Source organism: Littorina saxatilis, linkage group LG9 (assembly GCF_037325665.1).
Source record: "Littorina saxatilis isolate snail1 linkage group LG9, US_GU_Lsax_2.0, whole genome shotgun sequence".
Taxonomy (NCBI): domain Eukaryota; kingdom Metazoa; phylum Mollusca; class Gastropoda; order Littorinimorpha; family Littorinidae; genus Littorina; species Littorina saxatilis.
The window spans coordinates 14,821,800-14,839,744 of record NC_090253.1 but is presented as its reverse complement, the minus strand read 5'-3'; the positions used below and the strand labels follow the sequence as shown (position 1 = coordinate 14,839,744).

The 17,945-nt window shown below is 45.2% G+C and overlaps 1 protein-coding gene across 2 annotated transcripts in view; it reads right to left on the bottom strand.

Annotated features, from left to right (window-relative positions):
• LOC138975366 (inositol polyphosphate 5-phosphatase K-like) overlaps positions 1-5,893 on the bottom strand; it is a 61,498-nt gene extending 55,605 nt beyond the window's left edge. For both annotated transcript variants that reach the window (XM_070348027.1, XM_070348026.1), the window contains exons 1-2: positions 5,734-5,893; positions 543-830 (exon numbers count right to left, since the gene is read on the bottom strand). In XM_070348027.1, the coding sequence (XP_070204128.1) occupies positions 543-802 (260 nt within the window). In that variant the 5' untranslated portion in view covers positions 803-830; positions 5,734-5,893. The remainder of the gene's footprint in view (positions 1-542; positions 831-5,733) is intronic.
• Positions 5,894-17,945: the final 12,052 nt, after the last annotated feature.

Sequence of the window (17,945 nt, the reverse complement as noted above, 5' to 3'; positions counted from 1 at the left end):
TGGCATAGCAACCATACTTGGGATTCGCAGCATCGATACTCTGTAATTTCGAAGTTCGACCAATGAAATGAAAGAGTTTCGAGTCTGCGCATCTCGATACTGGTAACCTCGAGGCTGTAGATCTCGATACTCATTCTCGATACCTGGGCCTTTTGGCGCACCAGGGTGCTGTTCATCCTCGAGATCAGAGTTTAACCAATCGTTTTGTAGAGACTCGAGACTGAACTAGGGCGGCATAGCAACCATCCTCGATAACACAGATTGGTTCATTTCCATCCTCGATACTGTCAGTATCGAGGTCAGACCAATGAAATGAAAGAGTCTCGAGTCTGCGCATCTCGATACTGGTAACCTCGAGTCTGCCAGTATCGAGGTTCAATCTCGAGAACGTGGGCCTTTTGGTGTTCCATATGTCTTATCCACTACGCCACTGCCCCCGTCATATAAGATATACCAAATACCCAAAACAACAAATTTCTTCATCAATGGAATGCCAAACGAGCAAAATGCAATGCCAGTCTACAAACTTTTGTGTTTCACACCTGATACCATTCTCCTCTTCCTTGGGATTTGGCGGGTCGACACTCGCGCTGAGCCGTTCTGGACGGTTGGGATCCAACTGTAAAGTGGTCATCTGTTGCCCTGAGCTGGGGGGCTGACCCCTGGAGGTGCTAGGTTGTATATTCGCAGTGGAAGGCTCTTCCGTTAACTTTGAAGACTCCAAATGGCCATCGTTGGCAGGGGAAGGTGTTCTGCCAGAGGTGGAAGGCACAGCAGAGCTTTTAGTTTCACCAGGCTCCATTTTTCTTTGTTGAAAACCTCACCAGGACCTGAAAGTGGGGAAAGCAAAATTGTTGTCAGACAGGTAAAAGGTGGTGTCGTCGTTAAATTGCCCGGCCTTTAAAAGTGAGAGAACTTGCAGGCATGGGAATTGATTTAAAGAAAAATCTCTGAAAACTAGGAGGGTCCAGTGGCATGCTCCCCTGGAATTTTGTTGAAATATAGATACAAATCTGGGCAATCTAGCACATTCTGGGAGTATATTTCATGAGTTTTACACAACAAAAAACCCTGACCAAATTTAATACATGTCTTGTATTGCCAATAACCAACCATCGTTTTGATCCTTCATCAAGTTTTGACTAAATGGTTTTTTGTTGTTGCTGTTGTTTTTTCCTTTTATTGAACTGTTACATGTTTGTCTACCATAATTTACCATTATTATTTTGACATTATTCCAAACTTGTTATATTAAAATCGTCCGCCAAATTTCATTTGCTTTTAAGAGTACGTACGCTCATAAGCTTAGCTTGTTGTGCTCCATGTTCCTAATTTCATGTATGCGGTAATAGTACCAATGACATTTATTGAAGAAACTTGTTTAAACCAACTGAATTACTATTATTTGAAAACAGTTACTCTTTCACACATGTAAACAGCAACATCTGTTCTAATGAATCGATCACAATTGTCACCTTCATTCCCAGAAATGGTCGTATGTATATTTTGCTGTGAATGAGTCTAATTCGAACACGGCGGAAATGGATGCCACGAAATTGCCCGTTATGCATTCGCCACTTGCGGACTCCCTTTCAAACAGTGCAATAGTAACACGCGTGGGCGGCACTACCCTACTGAAATGCGTTCAACATTACGATCGCCCGCTTTGCGTTCGGCACTTGTAGGCTCTTTCCAACTGTTTACAAAAGTGACTCACGCAGACGGAATCAAACTGAATGAAGGGATGGTTTTATGGAGGACATTGGTCATACAAGTATTACTAGGCAGATTGTTTTTTCTTTGTTCCTCAATTTTTTTTTAACTTAATTTTTCATTCCTCGAATCCTCGGAAGAGGAATTTTTTTCTTTGAAATGTGTAGCTTTTCTCGGAAATCCTCGGATCCGAGATGAAATTCCATGCTTGCCTTGTTAAGTGACATGTTATTAGTTGAAAGAAGGTTTTGTCAAACTCAACTCATTTTCAATCAGGAATTACAGTAAACTAGCCTACATGTATTGTAAAGGACCTACGCGAACATGCAGAGGAAGTAAAGGCCAACCCCGCCTTCATCGCAACGAAAGAAAGCTTCTGGGCCCATTTCAAACAAAAAATAGCCCAAGTTATTGAAAAACACGTTCCGACCAAACTCACGCCGCGCAAGCACACTCATCCTTGGATTGACACCGAGATTCGCCGAGCAATTCGAAGGAAGCAGAGAGCGCATAAGAAGGCTAGAAAATCCGGGAAGAAGAAAGACAAGGACAGATACAAACGATTGCAAGCCCAAGCTAGATATGAAATAAGAAGAGCAAGCAAGAGTTACCTTGAGGACATTGTAAGCGAAGACTTCACTAAGGCACCCAAGAAATTCTGGTCGCATGTACGAAGCAAAGGTCAAGACTCATCGGGTATAGCCCCTCTGAAGAGCAAGGATGGCTACTTAAAGAGCGACAGTGTGAGCAAGGCTGAAATCTTAAACTCTCAATTTCAGTCTGTCTTCACAAATGAGGACATACAAAATATTCCCAACAAAGGCGTGAGCAAGTACCCAGCCATGAAGAATATCCTCATTGCTGAAGCCGGGGTACTGAAGCTGCTGAGAAACCTCAATCCCCACAAGGCGACTGGACCAGATGAAATACCTGCTTTTCTACTGAAGACAGCAGCTGAAGAAATAGCACCTATCTTAACAAGGATGTTCCAAATGTCGATTGATGGAGGAAAAACACCCCAGGACTGGAAGGAGGCCCTAGTCGTCCCTATATTTAAACAAGTCGCGTAAGGCGAAAATACAATATTTAGTCAAGTAGCTGCCATTTTTCAGCAAGACCGTATACTCGTAGCATCGTCAGTCCACCGCTCATGGCAAAGGCAGTGAAATTGACAAGAAGAGCGGGGTAGTAGTTGCGCTAAGAAGGATAGCACGCTTTTCTGTACCTCTCTTTGTTTTAACTTTCTGAGCGTGTTTTTAATCCAAACATATCATATCTATATGTTTTTGGAATCAGGAACCGACAAGGAATAAGATGAAAGTGTTTTTAAATTGATTTCGACAATTTAATTTTGATAATAATTTTTATATATTTAATTTTCAGAGCTTGTTTTTAATCCGAATATAACATATTTATATGTTTTTGGAATCAGCAAATGATGGAGAATAAGATAAACGTAAATTTGGATCGTTTTATAAATTTTTATTTTTTTTTACAATTTTCAGATTTTTAATGACCAAAGTCATTAATTAATTTTTAAGCCACCAAGCTGAAATGCAATACCGAACCCCGGGCTTCGTCGAAGATTACTTGACCAAAATTTCAACCAATTTGGTTGAAAAATGAGGGCGTGACAGTGCCGCCTCAACTTTCACGAAAAGCCGGATATGACGTCATCAAAGACATTTATCAAAAAAATGAAAAAAACGTATGGGGATTTCATACCCAGGAACTCTCATGTCAAATTTCATAAAGATCGGTCCAGTAGTTTAGTCTGAATCGCTCTACACACACACACACACAGACACACAGACACACAGACACACACGCACATACACCACGACCCTCGTTTCGATTCCCCCTCGATGTTAAAATATTTAGTCAAAACTTGACTAAATATAAAAAGGAGACAAACACCAACCCGCGAATTACCGTCCTGTATCACTCACATCAATCACATGCAAGATCCTCGAACATATAGTCCATAGCACCATAATGCAACATCTTCAAAAGAACAACATCCTTACTGACGTCCAGCACGGTTTTCGGAAGCAACGATCCTGTGAATCCCAGCTCATAGTGACAGTGCACGACATCGCACAAAACCTTGCCAAGACAAGAAGAGCAAACGCTCGATCGAGTCACTTTCGCAGTTCTGAATATTATATGAGGCATCAGATGGACAGGAAGAAATTGCTATTCACAACACAATGAGTCACGTTCACATAAAATTTGAGCCCGGTCACTTTTATAGTTTCCGAGAAAAGCCCAACGTTAAGTTGTGTGTTGCCGAACAGAAAAGGCTAGTTATCTCCCTTGTTTTTCTGATAACGTTCGTAAAAGGCTACAGATGTAAATACTTTGATGTAAAGAATAATCCTACAAAGTTTCAATCACATCCGATGAACTTTGTCAAAGATATAAAATGTCTAATTTTTCCTTTGACGCTGACCTGTGACCTTGAAAAAGGTCAAAGGTCAACGAAACCATCGTTAAAGTGTAGAGGTCATTGGAGGTCACGACTAAACAAAATATGAGCCCGATCGCTTTGATAGTTTCCGAGAAAAGTCCAACGTTAAGGTGGTGTCTACGGACGGCCGGCTAACACTGACCGATTACATAGAGTCACTTTTTCTCAAGTGACTCAAAAAATCAAGTGGACACTGTCCTACTGGATTTTTCGAAAGCTTTCGACAAGGTTCCTCACCAGCGCCTTCAGCACAAACTCCACTACTACGGAGTTCGGGGTTCCACTCTAAACTGGATTCAATCTTTCCTGTCCGACAGAACACAAAGGGTGGCAATCGAGGGCGTCCAATCAACACCAGCACCAGTAACATCAGGCGTGCCCCAAGGCACAGTGCTAGGACCCCTCCTATTCCTGCTATATATTAACGACATGCCAGACGTCGTCAAAAATTCCAAAGTAAAACTGTTTGCTGACGACAGCCTCCTGTTTAGAAACATCTCAAATCAACAAGACCAGATGCTGCTCCAACAAGACCTGGAAGCGCTAGAGAAATGGGAGCAAGAATGGCAAATGGAGTTCAACCCAAGCAAATGTGTGGTAATGAACATCATGCCAAACAAGAATAAGATACTTCTTCCATCCAACTACCACCTCCATGGACAGACTCTTGAAACAACGACAGAGAGCAAATATCTAGGTGTTACTATTACAAGTAACCTTTCCTGGGGCAGGCACGTAGAAACAGCTGCAGCGAAGGGAAACAGGACAGTCGGCTTCCTCCGAAGGAACTTTAAGGAGTGCACCCCAAAAGTGAAAGCGGCAACCTACATCACAATGGTCCGCCCCACCCTTGAGTATGCCTCGACTGTCTGGAATCTGCACGAACAACAGCACAACAACCTGCTCGACTCAGTCCAAAAAAGAGCGGCCAGATACGTCCACAATAACTACAGGGAAAAAGAGCCTGGCACCGTCACCAACATGCTGACAAACTTAGGATGGAAGAGCCTCGAAGAACGAAGACATAACAGTCGGCTAGCGATGATGTTTAAAATTAAAAAAGACATGGTCGGCATTGATAAGACCGCGTTTCTCAAACCATCAGACACGAGAACGAGAGGGAATAGGATCCATCAAGAACAGGACTACCACCCTTCACTGTCCCACTCCTTTTTTCCGCGGACAACATCAGAGTGGAACAAGCTCCCGATCTCCACCACATCCGCCCCCTCCCTTGAGTCGTTCATGTCACGACTCGGTGGCAGCAGAGCCCTGCAGCCATCCACCTCCCTCCCATAGCCTTTGATGGATTGTACAAAGTTTTAATAACCCCAAAACCTAGCCAAGCTCCTCTCCACTGCCCTCCTGCATCCCCCCCTACCCCCCCTCCCCCAGCCTTGGCTTTTTAACTTCCTTACATGACTGGCACAGACCGCAATGGGGGCCAACAGTGTATGGACATCACCGCGGGACCTTCAACATCCAAGAAATTGGATCCGGTCCCCCACGGGAAGAAGAAGAAGAGAAGAAGAAATGTACTGGCTTGTCACCTTTCGTTGTAAGTTGCAATCTTCATGGGACTGAGAATTACCGTCGATTCCGCTGATTGGTTGTGTTACAGCAGCAAAAATGCAAAACGTGATTTTTGTTTCACTTCGTTAAAACTGAAACTATGCAAGTTTACGGAAGTCTTCTTGCTCGTAGCTCGGAACTCAGAGAGGTGAAGGTCACAATCCGGAAGCAGGAAAACGAACTGTTTAAGAATACACACATTTAAGAACGTAATTAATTTGCAGAACTTTCCCCGCTGATCTCTATCCCCATAATGTTTAAGATCAGTGGCTTCCTAAAGCCTGTCATTAATTGGGCGAAGTCGATTTCGCGTAATCCTTGTCACGAAGCTAGTCGCACGAAGCTTTAGCACTGAGTTTTAGGTTAAAAAGACTTTGCTAGCCTAGGAAAGGGGGCGCACTCCTGGTGTTTACGTAGTGTAAAGAAGACTTGGATATATTTTTTGAAAGCTTGCATGAGGACAGAGATGTATCTGATGAGGACTAGTTAGGCCTATAGGTTATTTTACCGGGCTAGTTGAAACCGCCTGGCAACTCGCCCGGCTGGCTAGCGAAACTTCTGGTCAAATGCAACAATTCTGGTTGTACTATCTATACTCATGGAATAAAATAACTTGACATTGTTTAAAATTTAATATCTCAAAATCGCAAAAAGGTACAGGAGTGATTGTTGTACCAACGTAAAGCTTGTTCAATTGCTCATTATGGGCAAAAAACCGGAATAGTCTGGCTTGTTCCGTTTTTTTGCAATTTGAGCTCAAAGACGCATGGTGTCATTTTGGAGTTTACAAACTTAGCACTGTGTGTTTGACAGCGCTGTGCGTGCACTGATTGCCTGGTCACTCCGAATCTCCTAGCAACATCAGTATAAGTCATCCCTCCTCTCAACATCCCTATTGCGACGAGTCTATCGTTCACACACGTTCGTGGCATGGTGAAAGAGAAAGACAGAGTGGACAGTTTTGGGCAAAGAGAAAGAAACATTTTAGTGAGTTGTTCTCACTCACAAACAAACGGACAAACCAAAGGCAGTACTTTCATGCAATATTCGTGGATCAGCAGCAGACCTTTTGCAGGTTTCAAGTACGGGTAGACGTGCCCCGAGAGTCAAAGAGTGCAGGCCTACCTGTTTACAGCACACACAGCGTGCACTGGCTGTCGGCAGCGTCGGCAAGCTTTGGCGTCAGTCTAGTAAACTCCAAAATGACACCATGCGTCTTTGAGGACCAATTGTGAAAAAATTAAGCAACCGAGAACATTCCGGTTTTTTTCCTCTTCTCAGGAATTGATGGTTCTATGATCGTACCACCCCGCTCTCCTGCAACTTTTTCCGATTTTGAGATATTAAATTTTAAAACATGTTAAGTTATTTTATTCCGTGAGTATAGTTTTAAAGCGTTATAAACAGTCCGGCTGCAGATGCAGCAACTGCATATGATTATATAATATTGTCGCCAGTGGCAAAAGTTTATTTCTGGCGGGCTAGTGAATTTCTTGAAGATACTCGCCCGGCTGGCGAGTTTAGATTTTAAGATTTGGCCATCCTGTTAGGGTCCCTATATCTTCCCCTATCATGTGGCGGCCTCTCTTCTTCTTCTCCTTCTTCTGCGTTCGATATTAATGTGCCATTTTACACTATGGACTTCAGTTGTAGCGCAGTAGGTATCTTCTTCTTGTCGTTAGCTGTTTTGCGATTTGCGTGGAACTGTGGTTGGTTAAGGTGCGCCTGTTGGCCCAGATCCTCCGACTTCAGCCCTCAGGTTTCTTTCAGGGTTACCCCGCCTTTAGTTCCTGGCTCAAAAACCCAACCCTGGGAATACATGGGGGATTTCTTACCGGGGGTCCCACCCGAGCTTTTAATGCGGCTCTTACTCGCATGGTGTAACCGTCATCGGACACGTAGGGCATTTATAGGGTAGCCAGTGCCATCTCATTCTCAGTGCCAACCCACCCCGTCCTGGTAGAGACACCGCTAGTCGGTCCGGGACTGCTTATTCTATACTGATTCGCAGCCGCCGCTGGCCCCCATATCTGGGGGCCGTTCCGACTATCCGCCACCTGGGGACTCGCCGGGTTGAGGATAGTCGCCCCCCAACTGAATTGGAAGTAGTCTGTTCCCGGTAGCGCAGTAGGTATCAAATGGTACGGTAAGATGGCGGATAGGTAACCTTCCTGGTTTCTTCAATTATGCCAGAGCCGATAAGAACAGACGTTCACTCCCTTCTATGACTTAAATCTGATCCATCGGAAATCCTGATACAAACACAAAAATAAAGGAGTAAAAGGCAGATATGTACCGTATATAAGTTATGATTTATAACATTTTCAAATAAAATTACCTTTAAGGACATTTATTATCTTATTTCTGTTGAAGTCTTAATTTGTGGGTTTCAGTTTTTAAATGTTTTATTTTTGTATAGGTTTTCTGGGGTTTTCTGAGAGAATTCTAACAGGATAGGATTGATCATGCACTTGCAGAGAAGAAACGTGTTAAATCAGCGTTGTCTGACAAGCAGAGCCAATCGACCAGACAGACACTTTCTTTCTTTCTTTATTTGGTGTTTAACGTCGTTTTCAACCACGAAGGTTATATCGAAGGTTATATCGCGACGAGGGAAAGGGGGGAGATGGGATAGGGGAAAGGGGGGAGATGGGATAGAGCCACTTGTTAAGTGTTTCTTGTTCACAAAAGCACTAATAAAAAAATTGCTCCAGGGGCTTGCAACGTAGTACAATATATGACCTTACTGGGAGAATGCAAGTTTCCAGTACAAAGGACTAAACATTTCTTACATACTGCTTGACTAAAATCTTTACAAACATTGACTATATTCTATACAAGAACCACTAAACAAGGGTAAAAGGAGAAACATAATCCGTTAGTCGCCTCTTACGACATGCGGGGTGCAGAGAAATAAGGATGTGGAAAAGAAGACTTTTGGTAAGTGAAATAAAGGTGATGGATCCAGTCAGATAGAAATAAGACAACAAGAAAAGAATTGGAAATCTGCAGGGAATAGTAGGGAGAGTTTTCTTGGAAGGAAATATAGGTGAAAGGACTGGTAAGGCAGAAATAAGACAAAAGAAGAGAAGTAAAGGGGTGGGGTAGCTCTGTGGAAACACTCCCGCCGCGTGAAGGCGACCCCATGGGAGCGATCAGACAGACACACAGAATGACAGATCCTAACACACACACACACACACACACACAGAGTTTCTTTCTTTCTTTATTTGGTGTTTAACGTCGTTTTCAACCACGAAGGTTATATCGCGACGGGGAAAGAGGAGATGGGATAGAGCCACTTGTCAATTGTTTCTTGTTCACAAAAGCACTAATCAAAAAATTGCTCCAGGGGCTTGCAACGTAGTACAATATATAACCTTACTGGGAGAATGCAAGTTTCCAGTACAAAGGACTTAACATTTCTTACATACTGCTTGACTAAAATCTATAAAAAAAATTGACTATACTCTATACAAGAAACACTTAACAAGGGTAAAAAGAGAAACAGAATTTGTTAGTCGCCTCTTACGACATGCTGGGGAGCATCGGGTAAATTCTTCCCCCTAACCCGCGGGGGGTACCCTTGCTCATCATGGTTGCCAAGGGTCATGTTTTCGTTGAACAGTGAGGTACAAGCAACCACAAACGAGTCCCCATACAAAGTGGTATTCGGAAAATGCGCACCATCAGCCATTTTTCCAGGGCCAGAACCAATCTGTGATGAGTCAGATCTGGAAAATAATGAACAGCCTGAATCTCATTCTGAGCCTTGTCAGCCCGAGCCTCCTCAATCGTTGCCCCAAGTGATCCTGAGGCCCTCAACGACTTGTCAGTCCGAGCCGATGCCACAAGAAAGGCCCTCAACGACTTGTCAGCCTGAGTCGATGCCGCAAGAGAGGCCCTCAACGACTTGTCAGCCTGAGTCGATGCCACGTAGAGGGGCCCTTAACGACTTGTCAGCCTGAGTCGATGCCACAAGACAGGCCCTCAACGACTTGTCAGCCTGAGTCGATGCCACAAGAGGGGCCCTCAACGACTTGTCAGCCTGAGTCGATGCCACAAGAGGGGCCCTCAACGCCTTGTCAGCCTGAGTCGATGCCACAAGATAGGCCCTCAACGACTTGTCAGCCAGAGTCGATGCCACAAGAGAGGCCCTCAACGACTTGTCAGCCAGAGTCGATGCCACAAGAGAGGCCCTCAACGACTTGTCAGCCTGAGTCGATGCCACAAGAGAGGCCCTCAACGACTTGTCAGTCTGAGTTGATGCCACAAGAGAGGCCCTCAACGCCTTGTCAGCCTGAGTCGATGCCACAAGAGATGCCCTCAACGACTTGTCAGTCTGAGTCGATGCCACAAGAGAGGCCCTCAACGCCTTGTCAGTCTGAATCGATGCCACAAGAGGGGCCCTCAACGCCTGGTCAGCCTGAGTCGATGCCACAAGACAGGCCCTCAACGACTTGTCAGTCTGAGTCGATGCCACAAGAGGGCCCTCAACGCATTGTCAGTCTGAGTCGATGCCACAAGAAAGGCCCTCAACGCCTTGTCAGCCTGAGTCGATGCCACAAGAGAGGCCCTTAACGACTTGTCAGCCTGAGTCGATGCCACAAGAGAGGCCCTCAACGCCTTGTCAGTCTGAGTCGATGCCGCAAGAGAGGCCCTCAACTACTTGTCAGTCTGAGTCGATGCCACAAGAGAGGCCCTCAACGACTTGTCAGTCTGAGTCGATGCCACAAGAGAGGCCCTCAACGACTTGTCAGTCTGAGTCGATGCCACAAGAGGGGCCCTTAACGACTTGTCAGCCTGAGTCGATGCCACAAGACAGGCCCTCAACGACTTGTCAGTCTGAGTCGATGCCACAAGAGAGGCCCTCAACGACTTGTCAGCCTGAGTCGATGCCACAAGAGAGGCCCTCAACGCCTTGTCAGCCTGAGTCGATGCCACAAGAGAGGCCCTCAACGCCTTGTCAGCCTGAGTCGATGCCACAAGACAGGCCCTCAACGCCTTGTCAGCCTGAGTCGATGCCACAAGAGAGGCCCTCAACGACTTGTCAGCCTGAGTCGATGCCACAAGAGAGGCCCTCAGCGACTTGTCAGCCTGAGTCGATGCCACAAGACAGGCCCTCAACGACTTGTCAGCCTGAGTCGATGCCACGAGAGAGGCCCTTATTGCCTTGTCAGCCTGAGTCGATGCCACAAGACAGGCCCTCAACGACTTGTCAGCCTGAGTCTATGCCACAAGAAAGGCCCTCAACGACTTGTCAGTCTGAGTCGATGCCACGAGAGAGGCCCTTATTGCCTTGTCAGCCTGAGTCGATGCCACAAGAGAGGCCCTCAACGCCTTGTCAGTCTGAGCCACCACAACCCTCAACGCCTTGTCAGTCCGAGCCGCTTACACCACCTGTATCTCGCCATGCCATGGTCCGAAAACGTGCGTTCCGAAACACGCAGACAGCAGCGGAACGTATGGTGCATTTATACAATAAACGGAAACGTGTGAAAATACACATCTCTGAAAGGATTGCTATGTTTCTCACACCTACTGCACCGGCACGGTTGGCCTAGTGGTAAGGCGTCCGCCCCGTGATCGGGAGGTCGTGGGTTCGAACCCCGGCGGGTCATACCTAAGACTTTAAAATTGGCAATCTAGTGGCTGCTCCGCCTGGCGTCTGGCATTATGGGGTTAGTGCTAGGACTGGTTGATCCGGTGTCAGAATAATGTAACTGGGTGAGACATGAAGCCTGTGCTGCGACTTCTGTCTTGTGTGTGGCGCACGTTATATGTCAAAGAAGCACCGCCCGATATGGGCCTTTGTGGTCGGCTGGGCGTTAAACAAACAAACACACAAAATCACACCTACTGCATATTGTGGGAATTTTGAGGGAAGAACGCTCTTACCAAAACGAGTTCTTACAACAGGTACAATATATTTAAATCGGGTTGACACGTCTTCAAAGATGACACCCGCCCAGACCGACAGTTGAATGCTGTTACTGCTACACACGTTGATGCCGTTGAAAAGTTGAAGAGAGATGATGCACGAATCAAACACACGGAGGTGAAGGACACATAGATAATTGAATCGGCACCCATCGATGTGATTTGGCACAAGCCTTTGCGGGTACACAAGCGTTGCAGACAGAGGGTGCCCGAGCTCTTTCTGGAGTACAAAAGGGGGTATGTCTCGAAATGTGCAGACAAATATTCTCCAATTGTCACTACAGAGAGTGTAAGGATTTTGTGAAGGTTGTCACAGGAGTTGGGGACTTCGTCTTGGATCTATCAATCTGACCCGGGCAACACATCGATCAGCCGTTTTACACAGCTTCCAAATGAATCGAATTTCCAACAGATTAGGATGTCTGCCTGATGTTCCGTTCCCTATATTTTCCTGAATTGGCCCCTTTCGACGTTTTCCTGTTTTTACATTTAAAGAAAAGGCTCCGAGGAAACCGTTACGAGAGCCCTCATGCTGCTGTCCGAGAGTAAACGAGGGTATCGGCAAAAACTCTCGCGCCGACATGTTTGAAAGGTATTTCTACGGAATGTAAAAGTGTGTCGCAGCTCAGGAAGGATCCTTCGAGAAAATGGCGTGGTCAAATTAACGGTGAGCTGTGCACAAATATGAGATTCTAAGGACTTCCAGAACAGCCCTCGTACATAGACACATATACATGAGCAATGAGACATTATTATTTACACTCACAAGCATGTAACCACTTTCAATGCACATGCAATCCTGTCCACGAAAACAGTTTGTTTGTTTGTTTGTTTGCTTAACGCCCAGCCGACCACGAAGGGCCATATCAGGGCGGTGCTGCTTTGACATATAACGTGCGCCACACACAAGACAGAAGTCGCAGCACAGGCTTCATGTCTCACCCAGTCACATTATTCTGACACCGGACCAACCAGTCCTAGCACTAACCCCATAATGCCAGACGCCAATTGCCAATTTTCAAGTCTAAGGTATGACCCGGCCGGGGTTCGAACCCACAACCTCCCGATCACGGGGCGGACGCCTTACCACTAGGCCAACCGTGCCGGTACGAAAACAGTTCAGCTGATCATTTCAACTCTGCCCAGGTCTTTACATGGGATAAGACCATCCCTGCCCTTGGACGCATACCTTTAAGATCAGCATTCTGCATGGCTGCTTTATGTACAGAAAGGATTTTTTTATATCGATTGATTTAACAGATTAACACTAGTGTAAGTTAAGAAATTAACAAATTCCAACTATTGGTAATTAAGTAAAGCCTGGCCACAGACCTTGCACAGTCATTCCCTCCCACCTTCAACTTGGTGCGTGGAAGCAGCAGCCCACTGCTAGCGACGACAGTGTTTCCGTAGGTACTCTGAGCGTGGGTAAGATTGGCCACAGACCTTGCACAGTCAATCCATCCTTCCTTCAACTTGGGGCGTGGAAGCAGCGGCCACATGCCATCGACGACAGTGTTTCCGTAGGTACTCTGAGCGTGGGTAAGATTGGCCACAGACCTTGCACAGTCAATCCATCCCTCCTTCAACTTGGGGCGTGGAAGCAGCAGCCCTATGCCCTACGCCAGTGTTTCTGCAGGTACTCTGAGCGTGGGAAAGCCTTGTCGCAGACCGTCCTTGCAGTCAATCCCACCCACCTTCAACTTTGGGCGTGGAAGCAGCGGCCCTATGCCAGCGACGACAGTGTTTCCACAGGTACTCTTTGTTTGTTTGTTTGCTTAACGCCCAGCCGACCACGAAGGGCCATATCAGGGCGGTGCTGCTTTGACATATAACGTGCGCCACACACAAGACAGAAGTCGCAGCACAGGCTTCATGTCTCACCCAGTCACATTATTCTGACACCGGACCAACCAGTCCTAGCACTAACCCCATATTGCCAGACGCCAGGCGGAGCAGCCACTAGATTGCCATTTTTAAAGTCTTAGGTATGACCCGGCCGGGGTTCGAACCCACGACCTCCCGATCACAGGGCGGACGCCTTACCACTAGGCCACCGTGCCGGTCGCAGGTACTCTGAGCGCAGGAAAGCCTGGCCACAGACCTTGCACAGTCAGTCCCTCCCACCTTCAATTTGGGGCGTGGAAGCACGGAAAAGCCTTGCCGCAGACCGTGCACACAAAGGGTCTTTCCCTGGTGTGTTTGCGCATGTGCGCTATCAGGTGAGCAGACTGTGTGAAGGCCTTGCCACAAGCCCCGCATGGGAAGAGTCGCTGCCCAGTGTGGCTGAGCTTGTGTCGTGTGAAGCTAGCGGACGTGCTGAAGCCTTTGCCGCACACCTCGCAGGAGAAGGGCTTGAAGTCGACGTGGTGCCACTTGTGAACAGTGAGGGCAGAGGTGGTGGCGAACTTGGCCTGGCACACGCCACATTGGAATGGTTTCTCTCCCGTGTGTGTGCGGCCATGGGCTGACAGGTTGGACGAGTTGGTGAAGGTTTTCTGGCAGATGGGGCACACATAGGGTCTTTCTCCTGTGCGACACAAAAATCACCATTAGATCTTGGTGAAAAAGAATAAAGCTTCCCCTGCACAGTTGTGAAAAACAAGTGGGCTTTTCTCCTGTGTGAACCGAAATGCAAAGCTCGAGATCATCATCAAAATATAACCTTGGTCAAAAAGAATAAACCTTCACCTGCACAAACCGGTGGGCTTTGCACATGTGTGACAAGGTGGTGATATAGTAAAGTTATCCTAAAGTTACTCCCGGTCATTTAAAGGCACAGTAAGCCTCCCGTAAACCATCACAGAGCTCCCCGAGCGTCTAAATACAGTACAAGCATACTTCCATTTGAACGCTCACCGAACGGGAACATCCTGGCTGCTTTCTGTCGAGCGTGAGACATTTTCAAAGAATTTATTTTCGTAGACTTGTTCCGTTAACAACAACGGCGCCTCGTTTTTGCGCTAGACCTAACTTTTAAAATCTAAATAATAAATTGACAGCTTGTTACACAAACATTCTTTAATCATAAAAGAATTCGTTTTTCATCAAGACAAGATCAGAACAATTCGAAGTTGTGAAAGTTTAAAAAAAGAAAAGCCCGGAAGCAGGGTCACGCAAGGGTCGTAGCAGACGATCGAAGGTTTATCAGTGCAAATCGCCGTTCCTCTCAACAGTCAAAAGCCATCGCTAGAGTTCTTGTGAACCACAGCCGTTGTTTCGTGCATAAAAAAAACGTGCTATTGTAGATAAGCTCACGTCGAGTCGCATTCAAATGACTAACTATGACGACTGCATTGTGAAAAGGGAAAACTGGATCACACGGGTTCACGATGGCTCAGGGGTAAGATAAACCACGCAAAAATAAATTCTTTGAAAATTGTTCGCTCTTTACGGAGGGCACCTAGGATGTTCTCAATTGGTGAGTGTTTAAATGAAATGGTGTTTGTACTGTGTGTAAAAGCCTGACCGTATCTGTGATGGTTTACGGGAGGCTTACTCTGCCTTTAATTGTCCCTCTCTTTTAGTATATTAATTGTCTCCCCCTGAATCATTGACGCTTGTGCCCTCCGGCAGGATCGCTCTGTCGTGGTGGGTGTGTCTGGATGCTGGTCTCTGATTCGTTGATTGTTTACACGGGTGCGCGCGAGAATCATACTGATAGCGTGGGTAGTGTCAGTAGTACCCGGTGTGATTTTCGTGGCGAGAGGTTGTGATTTTTGCCTTGTGTTGTTCAAACTTATGATTGAACGATGGCTGTGTTAATGCTGGGAGTGTAGTTGAGCCAATATCAACTTCGTTTGACAGGAGCAAGTGAAGAGACCTTCTGTGTGTGTTTGAACAATCGTGTTAGAGCTGGTTTTATATCAGCGGAGTGACTTTCGACCGGGATCGTGTTAAAGTTCTGACGAGTTGTGTAAACGTGTGCGGCTGTATATTGAGGAAAGAACTACATTGCCTTCTGGTATAGTTAAAATAAAAGTCACGTTACTGCAATCCCTGACTTGGCGTCTCTATGCTTCCTGATCTGAGCGCCCCCTTCCACTCCACCCCCTTCACAAATGTATTACAGAAAATGTAAAGTGCATGTTGGATGTTTGATTATAAAAATAATAGAGCCTCTAGCCTGCAAACATGTATGGATGTGCAAGCTGGAACCTAATGGGGCCAGCATGCAAATATAGTGTCCCCATACATGTTGTGTAGATGATATGAACCTAACTTGCTTTAACTTGCTTTACAGATGATAATCTGTCAATTAACACATCCCAAACTGTTAAAATTCACTGACACTTGTAAACTTGTCCTCCTATGCCCAACACACTGCTGATTTCACTGCAGAATTTGATTTCATCCGGTTTAAAAACTAAAACATTCATGCCCTTTTTCCGTGTATGCTTCAGTATTGGCGTTTTACCGGCTGAAATGAGAAAATACCGAAACAAAATTGGCAGCCGGTATGACCTACCGGTTGATTGTTAAAACTACCGGTTTTTTTCGCTGGTAAAACAACAAAACCATACTCTGAGTTGGACTCTTACTGGTTCCAATGACCAGCCTACCGTCTTTATCTGGATAGTTTGCATCATAAAATGTTTGTGTACCGGTTTGAAAAAATACTAGCGCCATCACTGTGCTTATTAATTACCATTCTTTTGGAATCATTTTCAAGAGTCAAAATTGCGCAGGCTAAGCTGTTCCATGTGTCCAAACAGCCATGTGTGCACACAAAAATGGACTGACTGTTGCTGCACGTACTGTACCAGGCCAAAGAAACGCAACTCATTCGCGCCCACTGTTGCAAGTGATTTTTCGTCATTTTCAAATTGTCGTAAAATATGAACCAGATAAGGTACATCAAAAAGGAAGACAGATTCGTGGAGGATATTTTACTGGCTGTACGATTAGTGATAATTATTGACTTGTTTGATTGTTTTATTTGGTCATAAACTGTGTTACACAGGGTAGGGGTCAAGCGAGTCGTGATTGCAGGCGAACATGTCACTTTGACATGCTACAAAAATCGTAAAAATGCAGATTTTTCCACCAGGTCAAGACAGTTGTGGAGGAAATTCATTTCTAAACATGATAATATAACTTAAGTTATTCGCAAAACCGTAACATAATTAGAAAAATGAACATAAATCACTTAAACGGTGTTAAAAAGGGTTGTTTGGGATAAGCTCCTTCAGGCGAACGTGTCACTTCGGCACGATACAAAATTCGTAAAAATGCATATTTTTCAACCAGGTCAAGACAAATGTGGAGGAAATTCATTTCTCAACATGATCATTTCATTAGAATTATTCGTCAAAGCGTAACATTATCGCAGTTTGGGACAGCGATCTTCAAAGTGTCAGTGGGCGTCTATTTCAGCACTGCGAAGCGGACCTGCGCATCTTAAGGACTTTGTTTGTTCGTTTGTCTGTTTATTTATGTGTGAGTGTGTATCTATGTGTCTGTGTGTGCATTTGTGTTTATGAGTGTGTATGAATGTGTTAAGGGAGGGGGGACTTATGCGTTTGGCTTCATAGTACTTTCTTACGAATCACAACACTAAAAGGTCATTGGTAAAAAATAAAAATTAAAATTAAAAAGCGCAGGATTAATTTTTTTTTATATAGCACGTTCGTATAGAACAGGCACTTGGTCACAAAGAGCATCTGATTTTAAAACAAATCATAACGTCGATTCCATGCGAAGGAGCTTTTTCCCGAACAACCCTTTTTAACACCGTCTAAGTGATTTATGTTCATTTTTCTAATTATGTTACGCTTTGGCGAATAATTATAATTAAATGATCATGTTCAGACATAAATGTCCTCCACTACTGTCTTTACCTGGTTGTAAAATATGCATTTTTACAGCATGTCAAAGTGACACGTTCGCCTGCAATCACGACTCGATTGACCCCTACCCTGTATAACACAGTTTATGAAAAGGTAAAAATTAATAAGAAAACGAAAACATATTATGCACTTCGTACAGCCAGTAAAATATCCTCCACGAATCTGTCTTCCTTGTTGATGTACCTTATCTGGTTCATATGTTACGACAATTTGAAAATGACGAAAAATCACTTGCAACAGTGAGCGCGAATGAGTTGCGTTTCTTTCGTCGGGTACTGTACACTATCCCCGCCAGGGATATATGAGCCCAAGCAAATGAGTCATCTTCAAGGTTTTTTTGGGCTGCTATTACCAAGGATAAAATACTTTAACAGAGTCGTGCTACCTAGGTTTTTTGTTGT